General features: G+C 41.4%; 1 protein-coding gene across 1 annotated transcript; it reads left to right on the top strand.

Annotated features, from left to right (window-relative positions):
• The first annotated feature begins 783 nt into the window (after positions 1 to 783).
• On the top strand, positions 784 to 12,240 carry cndp1 (carnosine dipeptidase 1). Its single transcript, XM_088929618.1, has 12 exons — positions 784 to 870; positions 2,826 to 2,933; positions 3,568 to 3,711; positions 5,316 to 5,478; positions 6,172 to 6,260; positions 7,529 to 7,726; positions 8,333 to 8,417; positions 8,549 to 8,709; positions 9,364 to 9,528; positions 9,821 to 9,962; positions 11,126 to 11,273; positions 12,032 to 12,240. The coding sequence occupies exons 1-12, from the start codon at positions 868 to 870 to the stop codon at positions 12,093 to 12,095; spliced, it is 1,470 nt and encodes a 489-aa protein (XP_088785744.1). The 5' UTR covers positions 784 to 867; the 3' UTR covers positions 12,096 to 12,240.
• The last annotated feature ends 498 nt before the right edge of the window (positions 12,241 to 12,738 follow it).

The raw sequence follows: 12,738 nt of genomic DNA on the forward strand, positions 1-12,738 counted from the left end.
TGATAAATCTTCTGCTGGGGTCTGTCAGCTTAACTGATAAGATAGCAGTTTCAGTTAAGTTGGTGTCGTGTCTTGCTACTTGTTGCAACTTGCAAACCCTACCCAAACACACAATACTGTGTGAGATTTCTGTGAATCAAAAAGGGCCTCTTTTATAAAAGACTTACAAATCACCTGTTCTCACTCTTTCACCCATCTGCTTTTGGTTGCAGTAAGTCTACCATCAGTGCCTTATTGGTGCAAATATTGTCCCAACTACTGTACAGTTACTGTATGTTCAAAGTTAAAATTACAAATCTTAAAAGTTAAAATGTAGCACATTTAGTTCACTATCCCTTCCACGATTATAAGATTACAAGGATTCTTTGCAGCCATGCAAACTTGAAATTTTCTTAAGTTTTTCTGCATTTTTGCTCCATTATATAACAAATTAGACTCCATAAGGAGATATATTGCATTATGCAGTCATAAAAGCGACCACCTTACAGTAGTTTGGCCCTTCAAGTGCTGTAGTTCTCCAGCTGCCATAATGTCACCTAACTGGTAGTGTACACACTTAAAACGATAATAGTGGGTAGTTGAAAGTACAACAAACTGTCTTAATGCATAATGTATATTGAGTTACGTATAGTTGTACCGCGTATACCGTGTCTTTATATATAGTAGGGCGGTCAGTAGGCAGGGCGCAGGTGTTCTGGTTTTGCTCCAGAATTTGCGAGGATAGAGCTAGACACAGTCCCCTTCTAGCCAGATAAGGAGGAGTTTGTTCCAGAGTGTATAAATTATGGCCACAGGCGACAAAAAGCGAGCAGGGGAAGCAGGATTGAGCAACCAGACGTTTTGAGTGGTGCCTCATTGCCAGTGACCATGGTAAGGGGCAGTATATTTATTGGAGTACTCCTTGCAAATGGATAAAACAAACAAACAAAAAAACTACTTTAACCTGGTGGTTCGGTTCCACTTAATGTGTGAGGAGGCATGACTGCGTGGCTTCATTGGTTATATTCCTAATCTTTAATTATTTTCAATCAATAATTACAATTTTCAATCAATAAGTGCGTAATAATGAATTGTTCGGTTGTTTTTTACGTGCAATTGAATTACGTTTGAATAATTCTTTTGCAATTAGTCTTAAAAATGGGTACTCAAATTTAAAAAGTTTAAAAAAACGTGTTCTGTCTTTACTCATACCACCGAGCATTGTGAAGACCTGTTTTTAAAGCTATCTCGGCTTAAATGAGGACCGCTGGATATGGACATGGCTTTTAATACAGTTCGTACTGTGCTGTTCTCTGACTCGACAATAATATTACTAGTAACACGTTTTCTAATAATCTCAGGTCAGTTAGAACAAACGTAATAAAGGCAGCCTATACAGTGAGTCTTGGCAATATTTCAGTGTGCACTGCTCCATATAATAACGCACGATGTTTTAATAAGGTAAAGATTATTAGTCGCATTTCAATGTTTGTCGCTTTAAAGCGTCTTAGAGAGTAATGGCAAAACAGTGAGGACTAGTAACATATTGGGGTTAAAATAATCAGGATTGCAGCGGCAATCGTGTGTCCTATTTCATAAAAAATACTCCGTGTCAGGAGGCTGCCGGGCTCAGGCTTAGCAGAGCTGTTCAAACTGCGGTGTCAGGACACGGGCACACGTGGTGTCTGGCCAGGGCGCAGTGGAGGAGGAACTGGGAGCGCCCGGGTAAACAGCTAATAATCACCATGTCAACCGTAGCGCAATAACAGTGAGACAGTACCCTTGGCGAGCTTTTGCACTGTTGTGATTTCAGTACTGAAGTACACACCACCGAAGAGATTTAGAATGTCGTATTGTTGCATTTATAATTAAGAGCTTTCATATCACAGCAGATAATCACAGTGTTAGCTGTGCACGCTTAGTTGCTCATACTGTAAAGCTTGTAAGCAGTAGTGTTCAGTGCCCATGAACTCCTTTTTTTGAGAGGCTTTAGATTTGTTTTTTTATGACCGTATTCAAAATTTAAAATTCAAATGTAAAATTCCCTTTTTTAAAAGCCTTTGTAACAGAATGGAAAGTTTGTACTTTTCTGTAGTTTGCGTGTGGAGATAATTTTGAAAGAAAATAAATGTGGCTTCTGAAAGGTACTGTATTTAGTTAAAAAGGTAAGAGCAAATCCACCCTTTCAATAAAACATGCCTCCTCACAATCAGTACAGTTCTGCAGTATACTGGCTGACTCCTCAAGGCAATTAAGTTGCTTTATGTCTGTATACCATTGTCATATCAATTTGACATAAAAGTACAGAAACCAAAGAAGTTATGTTCAGTGATGTCCGAGGTGCAAAGTGGAGATGAAACAGTGTGGCTCGTCACGCAAGGCGCTGTAGGGTAAAGGGCTGATCACTCCAACCCTGATAATGTGTCAAGCACCGGAATGCTGGTCTTGAATGGGTCACTCCCTTGCCAGACACTGGCTCACACAAGGCTGACTGCCCCTTCGGCTCTCAGCCTTGGCTTGGCCATCCACAGCAACGCACACCCCCGTCCCAAGATGTTTGGGAGTGAACCCTATTAAAGCCGTGTAGTGTCAGTTAGTAATGCAGTGCAGGCTGTTAATAAGACCACAGGAGTCTCAATAGGCTGTTCAATAACTGTAGCAGAGATACTACTGAAAGATACAGAATCATTTTAAGGAATTAAGAAAGGTTAAGAAGTGAAGGACATTCGTCCCCATGCCTGGTAACTGACAGCTATGTATTTTGCTTTCTACTATGATATTGTTCAGTAATTGTTTTTCCTTCAAATGTGATATCCATGCTCAGAATTGTTGTTTTGTCTCCATAGCTGCATTTCTTCCTGTTGTCCACACTCCTGCTCACGGCTCAAGCAGACCCATTCCAGCTGGATGCCTTGATTCGATATGTTGACAGCCACCAGGATGAATATGTGGAGGTGGGCTTTTCAGGGCATGTTTAAAAATTGGGAGTGGGAGAAGTGAGTTTTTTTTCTTTTTGTCTTTCCTTTCTGCTTGCTGGGATAGGCTTCAGCCCCCCCCCCCCTCCATGACCCTGTATTGGATAAAGCAGTTAGAAAGTGGATGGATGGATTTCTTTTTGATGGAGGCACAGACAGCTTTTTAAAAATCCCTTTAGTTTATATTCTTCAATCTGACTGTTGCCTTGCCTGGCAGTGTGTCTTTTTTACAGCACACATTTTGTCATCTATATAAAAGTGATTGCTGTTATTCTCTAAAGCTGTCATTCATAACCAGCAGGCCTACAGACCCCAGGGTATCTTTAGGGACAATCCAGGGGGTCAGCAGAAAAGGCGGATGTTGTCACCCTCCAATTCCACTAGTGTCTAAAATCAACTGCAGACCTGTGGCTTCTAACAGCTATAATGGAAGCTGGCCTTTCATAATATAGTGTTATTTTTGTTTTAAATTGGATCCACATTGCAAGTAGAGTTTTATTTAATTCCCAACTGATATCAGGCTGTACCCTTATTACATGGGCAAGTTTTGGTTTTTTCCAAATGTTTTTTTTTCCCCCATTTGCCAGCCTGTTGCCTGTTTGTGCCCCTGTAGACCCTGCGTGACTGGGTGGCTGTAGAGAGCGACTCCAGCGACGTGCTGAAGAGGGCTGAACTGGAACACATGATGGACATCACTGCAGAGAAGCTGAGAAAAATGGGTGGAAAGGTGGAACTGGTAGACATTGGTGATCAGGAGGTACTGATCTATAGCTACTATACCTATACTTCCCTGAGAAGTTAGATAGATACTTTATCGATCCCGTGAGGGAAATTGCAGTGCAACAGCAGCTTAGCACACTCAACACAGCACAGTGTAACGAAATAATACAATAATACAACAATACAGTACATACAATACAGTCAGTACTGTCAGTGAGAAGTGCACTAAAAAAAACGTTGCTCACAGTAAAGAATTACAAAAAACAGAGAAGTACACAAAAAGTTGTATTACACATTATAATATAAATATAAAAAATATATTGCACAAGTCCCTAGCATACTGTATATTGCCCCCCAAAAAGTTGTAAATAGGAAAAACCAGATGTAAGCAGAAAGTGTAATGTTTAGTCAAAAACAGGTCAATGTCATTGTTGCCCCTGCACAGACACATAGTGGATGAGTTGTACCCAACAACAACAACAATAATAATTATAAAAATAATTTTAGATATAAATTAAATGTCTGATGATGATCATTGCTGACCTGTTTTCTTTTGATGTGATCTCCTACTTCATGCAACTCTCATTCTAGTGGCCTACTGGTAATGTACTGTAGCTAGCAGTAGGAACGGAGCATTACTGAGCAGGCACAACTGCGATGATCTTCTCAGTCCTAGCTTTGTGAACTCTGATGCCAGATGAGTTCCCAGAAGCTTTTACCTTTTACTACATTTTTACATTATTCAAAAATGAATGATAGCACATCAGAGTCTTTACATTCCTCAGTGCTTGTTGACCTTTCACTTGCAGGATGGACATTGGGAGGAGAATTTGGTACTGTAGATGCCCATTGAGAGTAGAGTACCTTGTGATCAAGATTAGTGTGACGTATTGTGACATACAGTATTGTAAAGCTTTGCTCTTTTTCCTAGAGGACACATTTATAACCCCCGTTATTTCACTGCACATAGGCTAATAACTGAGAAAAGGTTTTTATTTGTGTATGCAAAATGCAAGAGGTTATTGTGATTTGTGTTTTTGTAACCCTAAGGTCTAATCCTGTGTCCAGTGTCCTTCCATAAAACACTGCTGTACTTAAGACATTGCCCCTTCCTGTGGCTGAGGTGTAACATTGCACAATGCAGAGATGAGTTCTTTGTCTTCAGTCGAGAGCTGCACTTCCAGTTTGATGTGGTGCCACAGGAGGGGAGCAGCACAGTGTGGGTTTCCCCAGTATATCATGTGCCAGAAGTTCCTCTCACCTTGGACCACATACAATATGCAGTGAGCCCACCAGCCTCACTGGTTCTAAAGGTCTGGAGATTGACTGAGACCTCAAAAGGCTCTCTCGGCCAGATCAGGTTGACGTTGATGACATTCAAGGACTCCGCAATCCTTGGTCCTACTCTTCATGGCTTTAAATTGGTGTTACTGAAGGAACAAAGGGCTGGGTAATCTGAAATATGTGGCTTACTAGTGCCTGCTGCCTTGAGTAATACGACATTCAGAAATGTCAAAATTAACCCTGAACAAACTTGAAGACACTTGAGCATGAATCAGAGGTTAAAGGAAGTCCTTGTCTTGTCCCATTGTGTAGGAGTTCTCTCTCCTTATATTAAACCTCTTCCTTTGTTTCTGATAGCTGTCTGATGGCACAAAAATTCCCCTCCCCAAAGTTGTCACTGCTCAGTTTGGCAGTGACTCAAGCAAACGGACTGTCTGCATCTATGGCCATGTTGATGTCCAGCCAGCCAAGAAGGAGGACGGCTGGGCGACGGATCCCTACAACCTCACTGAGATCAATGGTGAGGGCCTTTGATTCTCACACACTACATGTCCTCCTTTATCTCAGGTGTTGGTTTGCAGGTACGGTGTAACAGTACTCCTGCACAGGAATACAATGTTTGGGGTGGTGCGGTGGCTCTGTAGCTAAGAATCTGTGCCTGTGGCTGGAAGGTTGCTGGTTCATATCCCACGGCTGGCAGAGGAATCCTGCTCTGTTGGGCCCCTGAGCCAAGGCCCTTAACCCAAACTGCTCTAGGGGTGCTGTATAAATAGCTGACCCTGTGCTCTGACCTCATGCTTCTCTTCCTGCTCTGTGTCTTATGGAGAGCAACTTGGGGTATGTGAAAAGACAAATTTTTGATACAAGAAATTGTATACGGCCAATAAAGTGATCTTCTTCTTTAGTCTGATCAGAGTAGTTAGTTAATTACTAGTTTGTAGTGGGATTGTAAAAGCAAGTAAAGTGCCCAAAGACTAGCCAGAAATCTAGGAACTATTGTTAAATTCATACACTCCACTAACTCTTAATTATAATTAAGATAATTCATTATAACCATTAGGTATTTATAATATATTTGTCTCCATGTCAACACATATTCTACATCATATTAACACAGTGCAAAATTAAAAATATGAAGTTGCCATTGTACATATTTATACTATATTTCACCTTTGCCATTACTTCTGTTTTATCCCTCCTACATTGAGAATAGGCAATCTCTATGGCCGAGGGGCTTCGGATAACAAGGCTCCAGTTCTGGCCTGGATACATGCAGTTGAAGCTTATCAGGCCCTCAACATGGTGAGTCTCAATTATACTTTAGGTGTGGGCTGAACTATACAAATTTAAAATCTGAACTTGTTCTAAACTCTTGGCTGAATGGGTGCATCAGGATTGCAGTTGTCTGAACTTTTACTTTGGGTACATCCTGAAGTACACAGTTTCGGGTGGTAGTTCTGTTATTTTTGACACAAGATTTTTGTTTTAGATTTCTAGTTTTGGATAGAAAAAAGTTAGGATTAGTGTAAAAAGGCAAATAAGCCGTCTCTCTAGTTAGAGAGAGGAGTTTGCTGTGGTCTGGCACACATCTATAACAGAAACATTCAAGACGTGTGGCTTGAGGACTTCCAGTCTGAAATGTGGAGTCCATTTCTGTAACACAGTAGAACTGTCTTGTCTCAATGGTGAAAGTCCTGTTGCTACTGGATGCTGTCCTCTCATAAGTCTAGTTACTGCACACAATAACACAGCAAACCACAACTTGATGCTAAGATAGAAAAAAAAATATCTGATACAAAATAATGTCAAACTAATACAAATTAAGCCTTTTCACCCATGCTAATCATTAGCTAGTAGCAAATGTTTGTAACTATTGATTTGTTAATTGGAATTTGCACAGGGGTTCACTGTGGTTGTGAAAACTAATGCCTTTTGTGATTTGGCCAGCATCCATATCACCTTGCAACTCACAACTGGCTACCCACTGAAACTCAGTAGGTGTGAGCCTGGTCAGTACCTGGATGGGAAACACCCTGCGAAAAACTAAGGTTGCTGCTGGAAGAGGTGTTAGTGGACCAGTAGGGGACGCTCACCCTGTGGTCTGTGTGGGTCCTAATGCCCCAGTATAGTGTGATGGGACACTATACTGTAAACAGGCGCTGTCCTTCGGATGAGACGTAAAAACCGAGGTCCTGATTTTCTGTGGTCATTAAAAATCCTAGGGCTTTTCTTGAAAAGAATAGGGGTGTAACACTGGCATCCTGGCCAAATTTCCCATTGGCCTTACCAATCATGGCCTCCTAGTAATACCTATCTACAGTAAAAATTGTCTTCATTACTCTGCTCTCCTCCCCACTGATAGCTGATGTGTGGTGAATGTTCTGGTGCACTATGGCTGCCGTCGCATCATCCAGGTGGGGCTGCACACTGGTGGTGGTGGAGGGGAGTCCCCAGTACCTGTAAAGCGCTTTGAGTGGAGTGTCCAGAAAAGCGCTATATAAGTGTAAGCAATTATTGTTATTATTATTTGCGCTGAGCTGTTTCAAAAGACCTTTCACTCTTATTTCCAGGAACTCCCCGTCAATGTAAAGTACATCCTTGAAGGAATGGAGGAAACTGGGTCGAACGGCCTGGATGCCATGATCTCTCAGCACAACCACACCTTCTTCTCTGACGTTGATTACATCATCATCTCAGACTGTGGTTGGCTGAGTCGCAAGCCCGCTCTGACCTATGGGACCAGAGGCAATTGCTACTTCTTGGCAGAGGTGAGAAGACAGCCTTGGCACAAAACATAAGGTGGGAGGGCAGTGATTTTTTTTCCTCACAGATCTTAACATCAAGTCACCACCTGCTGTGCCTTGCAGGATTGACCTTTGGAGAAAAATAGTAGTAAATTACACACCTGCCTAAAAACACTAAACATTTATTTTGTGCAGCAAGGTTGCCTCTCTATACTTGCGTGCATTTGTCTATTGATTTCTTTCATTGAGGCGTAGATTTTGTTCTTTTAATAAACGGCTCTTTTACGCCAGACTGTGCAGAGTGTAAAATAACTTGTGTTATCTGTGTGTGAGCATGTTTGTTATGTGTTATTGAATAAAATAGTTTTCACAAATAGGGACTCTCAGGCAGTTTTAATCAAAGCTAACAAAAGTCAGTCTAATTGTTTAATGTATGTGGACCACCCTGTCCTTATCCTTATTCAAACAGATAAAGGGTCTTAATTTAAAATATTATAATAATGCCCCAAGATTGCCTTGATTAGCAAGAAGAGATAAATGAGCCCTTCTCTAACTTTCCTAGCATCCTCTTTGACCTCCTCTAAACTTCCTTATTACCTACCTGGTTTCTGACACATTTCTTGGCCACAGGTGGAGGGTCCGAAACAGGATTTACACTCCGGAGTCTTTGGGGGCACAGTATTCGAGCCCATGACAGATCTCATCGGTATCCTAGGTAACCCAGTTTCTTCTAACTAATGCAAAGAGACTGTCACACACACTTGACTATAATGGCAGAGGGAGTTCTGAGTAGCAATTTGTGTTTTGATGTTTCCAGCATTTGCCTGACAGGTTTGTTCTTTGCAGACACCCTAATTGATCCCAGTGGTAAAATCCTGATCCCTGGAATCAATGAGGCTGTGGCTGCTCTAACAGAGGAGGAAACGAAGCTGTATGAGGGTATTGAGTTTGACCTGGAGAACTACCAGAGGAAAATCGGGGTTGACCGTCTCATGTATAGTTCAAAGGTAAATATTTTGGGCCTGTGCCATCTCAAGGAAACCTGTTTAGTATTGACAGGCCGCCAATCGGCGTGTCAAGGGAACTGAAGACAAGTTTAGAAAGTCTTTCCTTTGGCTAGATTCTTCAGGCAAATTTTCTATATAAATCCTCTTCTCTTTGGAGTGGGCAGTGTTCCCAAATCACAATGGAAAAACCAGCTCAGCTCAAGAGACCAAATGATTCTTTTTACATGTGATGAGATGTGTTCAATTTGCAAAAAAAGGCTACACATTTCCTGCAGTGGTCTCAGTTGCACACTGTAAACATTCTGTTCTTTCGTGCCTCTTTCAATCCGCATGTTTTGAGTGATGTTTAAAGCAGTGGTTCTCAATGTCAGGGCTAGGACTCCAGGGATGTATCTTACAGTACGAAAAACAGGAGCCTGAAACAGTCCTAAACAGAAACGAAGTTTTATCCAGAACCTCAATTTCCTGGCCACATGGCAAGTTCATCACTAAAGAAAACCTTTCCACTCTTGCTTTCTAGTCACTTTACATTGTTGAGATCGGAGGGACAGAATCAAAACTGAATTTGGCAATTTCTGAAGTGGTTTTAAAAAGGCCTTTGGCAGAAAGAAGAATTTTGCTCAGAGACAGTACGCTAACTTGATTTTCCTTCAGGCAGACCTCCTTGCCCATCGCTGGCGCTATCCCACAGTGTCCATTCATGGCATAGAAGGAGCCTTCTCTGCTCCTGGGACAAAAACCGTCATCCCTGCCAAAGTCATTGCCAAGTTCTCAATCCGACAGGTGCCCGACATGGACCCTTCACTTGTGGAAAAGCAGGTAGGGAAAAGAAAGCAGGGATTTGTAGTTCACTGCTTGTGTTCTCTGGCCTTCCTACATGGAGATTCAGAAAAGCCATAATCGTTCATCCCCAAGTGGATTTCCTGAATGCAACACCAGGGACAAGGACACTGGGAAACTGTCTTGATATCGGCCTTTTTTGAAAAGAGCCACTGAATGAGACGTGTACATTAGCGCCTTTGTGTTAGAGCTCATGGCTACTCTGAAGGCGTTTCGTACTGTAAATCCCTGATTCCTTCGAAACACAATGTCGTTGGGTCTTTCCTTGCAGGTGTCTGACCATTTGCATGCTGAGTTTGCTAAACGCAACAGCCCAAACAAGCTGAAGGTGACCATGGTCATTGGAGCCAAGCCCTGGGTGGCTGACTTGAAGGACTCACTGTATGAAGCAGGCAAGAGAGCTGTAAAAACAGGTAATCCCTTCTGCCCTGGAGCGGGTCGTGAGCTCTCAATTCTTCTTATGTAGTTGCGCAATACTTGGTAGAAGACCAAGTATGAGAACTAATTAACACAAAACATGTGGTCAGTGCTCCTGCCCTTGGGATGTGCCTATTGGTCTAGAGCCATGATAGGCAGTCTTGATCCTGTCCCAACCTGTACGGGTGCTGTTTGGATTATGGTGGCCAAACTGAATTTTGTGAAATCGTGTCAACAATCCCTTACAAAGATGGAACAAGTTGGGATGTTTGTCATAAACTGTAAGCTTGCAAAATAATCCCAGAGACTTTCAGGTTCTTCAGGATGTAGAAATGTTATGCAATCTGAATTCTGGTTTTGATTGTGCTAATTAAAACATTCTCTTTAGTTTGTTGTATGGCATCTTTACAATGCGCACCCAACTGAAGCCTGAAGAGTGTTACTGATGTAAATGGAAAGCTAAACACCCAGAGAAGCTTTCTCTGCTGATTATTTTCGTCAAAATAAAAAATATGTAGTGATACAAGAAACACAAGAATAAAAATATTCCACCTATGACATTTAATGTAATTTTTTAAGGAATGCATTTGCATGCGTAAGGTTGAGATTGAGGTTGAGACACACGTGAAGTTATTTAGGTGGTTTGAGCACCTGAGCATAACAGACCGGCTGTTATCTGACTGCACAAATGGCCTTAAGCTCTTTTGCAGCATTTGTATGTTCAGAAGACTTTCTCCTTAGCTCTGCCTGACTGTGTCATGTCAGTGCTCACACCTGACATAAATAAATTAGCACATTTCCACATTGACAATATATAACTCATTGATATTGATTTTTCAAAGAGTTTCTTCATTTATTATTCGCAGTAGGGGTTGTTCGGTTTCTATGACGTCTTTTTTGAACAGGATGTTTTAAACATGGTACAGTACACGTCACAGGATCACAGGTGCGTCCACCATGTGCCCTTTATTCCTGACCAAGAAGGGGGTCAGGATTTCACTTGGTCTCCCTCAAATTTTAAGCTTTCTTTGGTATTTAGAAAAACAACTCTGGTAACTGTGGCTGTCCGCCTGCTTAGGGGCATAGCAGTGAGACAGCACTATGGACAACGGGCTTTCCTTCGACTCTGTAAAAACTACCTCCTGACGTGTTCCCTCAGTGCTGGGAGCGGACCCGGACATGATCCGAGAGGGAGGAACCATCCCGATAGCGAGAACGTTTCAGGACGTCACAGGGAAAAGGATCATCATGCTGCCCATTGGGGGCTTTGATGATGGCCTGCACTCACAAAATGAGAAGATGAGCAGGTAGCTCCGCTGACAGCACAGTAGTTCCATTACAGTAAATCATTCTTGGAGATCACAGATGTTGATGCAGCCTAGGATGCTGAAGTCTGCCATTCTCCAAGCTTGCCTTAATGGTCCCTGGCTCACAGTGTTAGTGGATAATAGTAATCTGTCCTCTCCTGTTCCCTTACCTACTCTGGGTTTAAAGATGTTTCGAATGCACTTATTTAGGGTTTCACTGTGATAATAATTCTTCATAATGTAAAGGCAACATGAATATGTCTGAAATCCAGATCCAATTCAGTTTTTTTAGGGTTCGAGCCCCATATCATAAATATATTATGTATCTGAACACCCTGAGGAAACAAATGTTAACTAGATTCATTTAAGCCATGTGAGTGATTATTCTAATTTCTATAAGGAAATAAGGAAAGTGTTTAATTAACAGTGCACGATTAAATTTAAAACAACTGCATCCAGAATGTTCAGCTACCATGGGTTTTACAGTATATCTTTAATCTAGAAAGAGATTGTCTGCAAACAGAACCTCAGTTTTATCATAAATTAGTTATGCTCTGATTCAGAACTTTATGTCTTCCTTAGTCATTGACATTATTTACCAGTTTTCCACCCTTACATCCACTTTTACCTGAACAAGCACATCCCACTAAATATTTTAACGCCTTTACTAGTTTACTATACTCCGTTTTCAGCCCAGTCTGTGAGGTTGTCCTGTCACTTTCAATATGTTCTACACCGTTCCTGTGTTTGCTTTCCAGGTACAACTACATCGAAGGAACTAAGCTCTTTGTTGCCTACCTCCATGAAGTTGCACAGGTCTGATGAGCCCAAGGGGATCCCACATAATCTTCAAATTTAGTGAAACAGCCGACCTCTCCTGTAGGAAAGTTATGATTTTTTGGTGCCATGTGTAAGAAGTTAGTCCAAATCAATAAAATCTATTTTTTTCTCAAGCACATTACACAAATATTTCGCTGATGTAGTCCTTTCAAATCAAGGAAGATTTATCAATTGATATGTTACAGAACAGTTGTAGGTTCAATTGAATCAGTGCAGTTACATTTCCATTATAATTTTGTTAATTCGGTACTGAACTGCACCACCCACTAATCCATGACTGAGGAAGTGATTGCGGTGAAATTATGGATGCAGTTACAAAACAACATTTTTTTTCCAAAAGAATGAATAGACGGCTGTCTGGTTTCTTGAAAGTTTTTTAGTAGAACAGCTGCATCCTACTGCCTTCAGCATGAAGTAATTTCTCCTCCTGTTAACAGCATTAATATAAAGTCGGATTATGTTCCTGTTTTAGTCAGTGCTTCTGCTATTAGTATTTTGTCTGTCACCAGTGATTTAGGAACTCACTTCTGGGATGTTACTATACCGATTACAGTATGTTCCCTTCTGTTTGCAAAATTACATTTTTTCATGTTGTCAGATGGAAAATGAAACATGCTGTATGGCT

Source organism: Atractosteus spatula, chromosome 12, assembly GCF_055471065.1.
Source record: "Atractosteus spatula isolate fAtrSpa1 chromosome 12, fAtrSpa1.hap1, whole genome shotgun sequence".
In the NCBI taxonomy this organism is placed as follows: domain Eukaryota; kingdom Metazoa; phylum Chordata; class Actinopteri; order Semionotiformes; family Lepisosteidae; genus Atractosteus; species Atractosteus spatula.

What these genes read in the sequence shown, in the direction of transcription:
- cndp1 (XM_088929618.1), top strand. An exon ending in ATTGCTACTTCTTGGCAGAG is followed by an intron (nt 7,727 to 8,332) that starts GTGAGAAGACAG and finishes TCTTGGCCACAG; the next exon opens with GTGGAGGGTCCGAAACAGGA. An exon ending in CAAGAGAGCTGTAAAAACAG is followed by an intron (nt 9,963 to 11,125) that starts GTAATCCCTTCT and finishes GTGTTCCCTCAG; the next exon opens with TGCTGGGAGCGGACCCGGAC.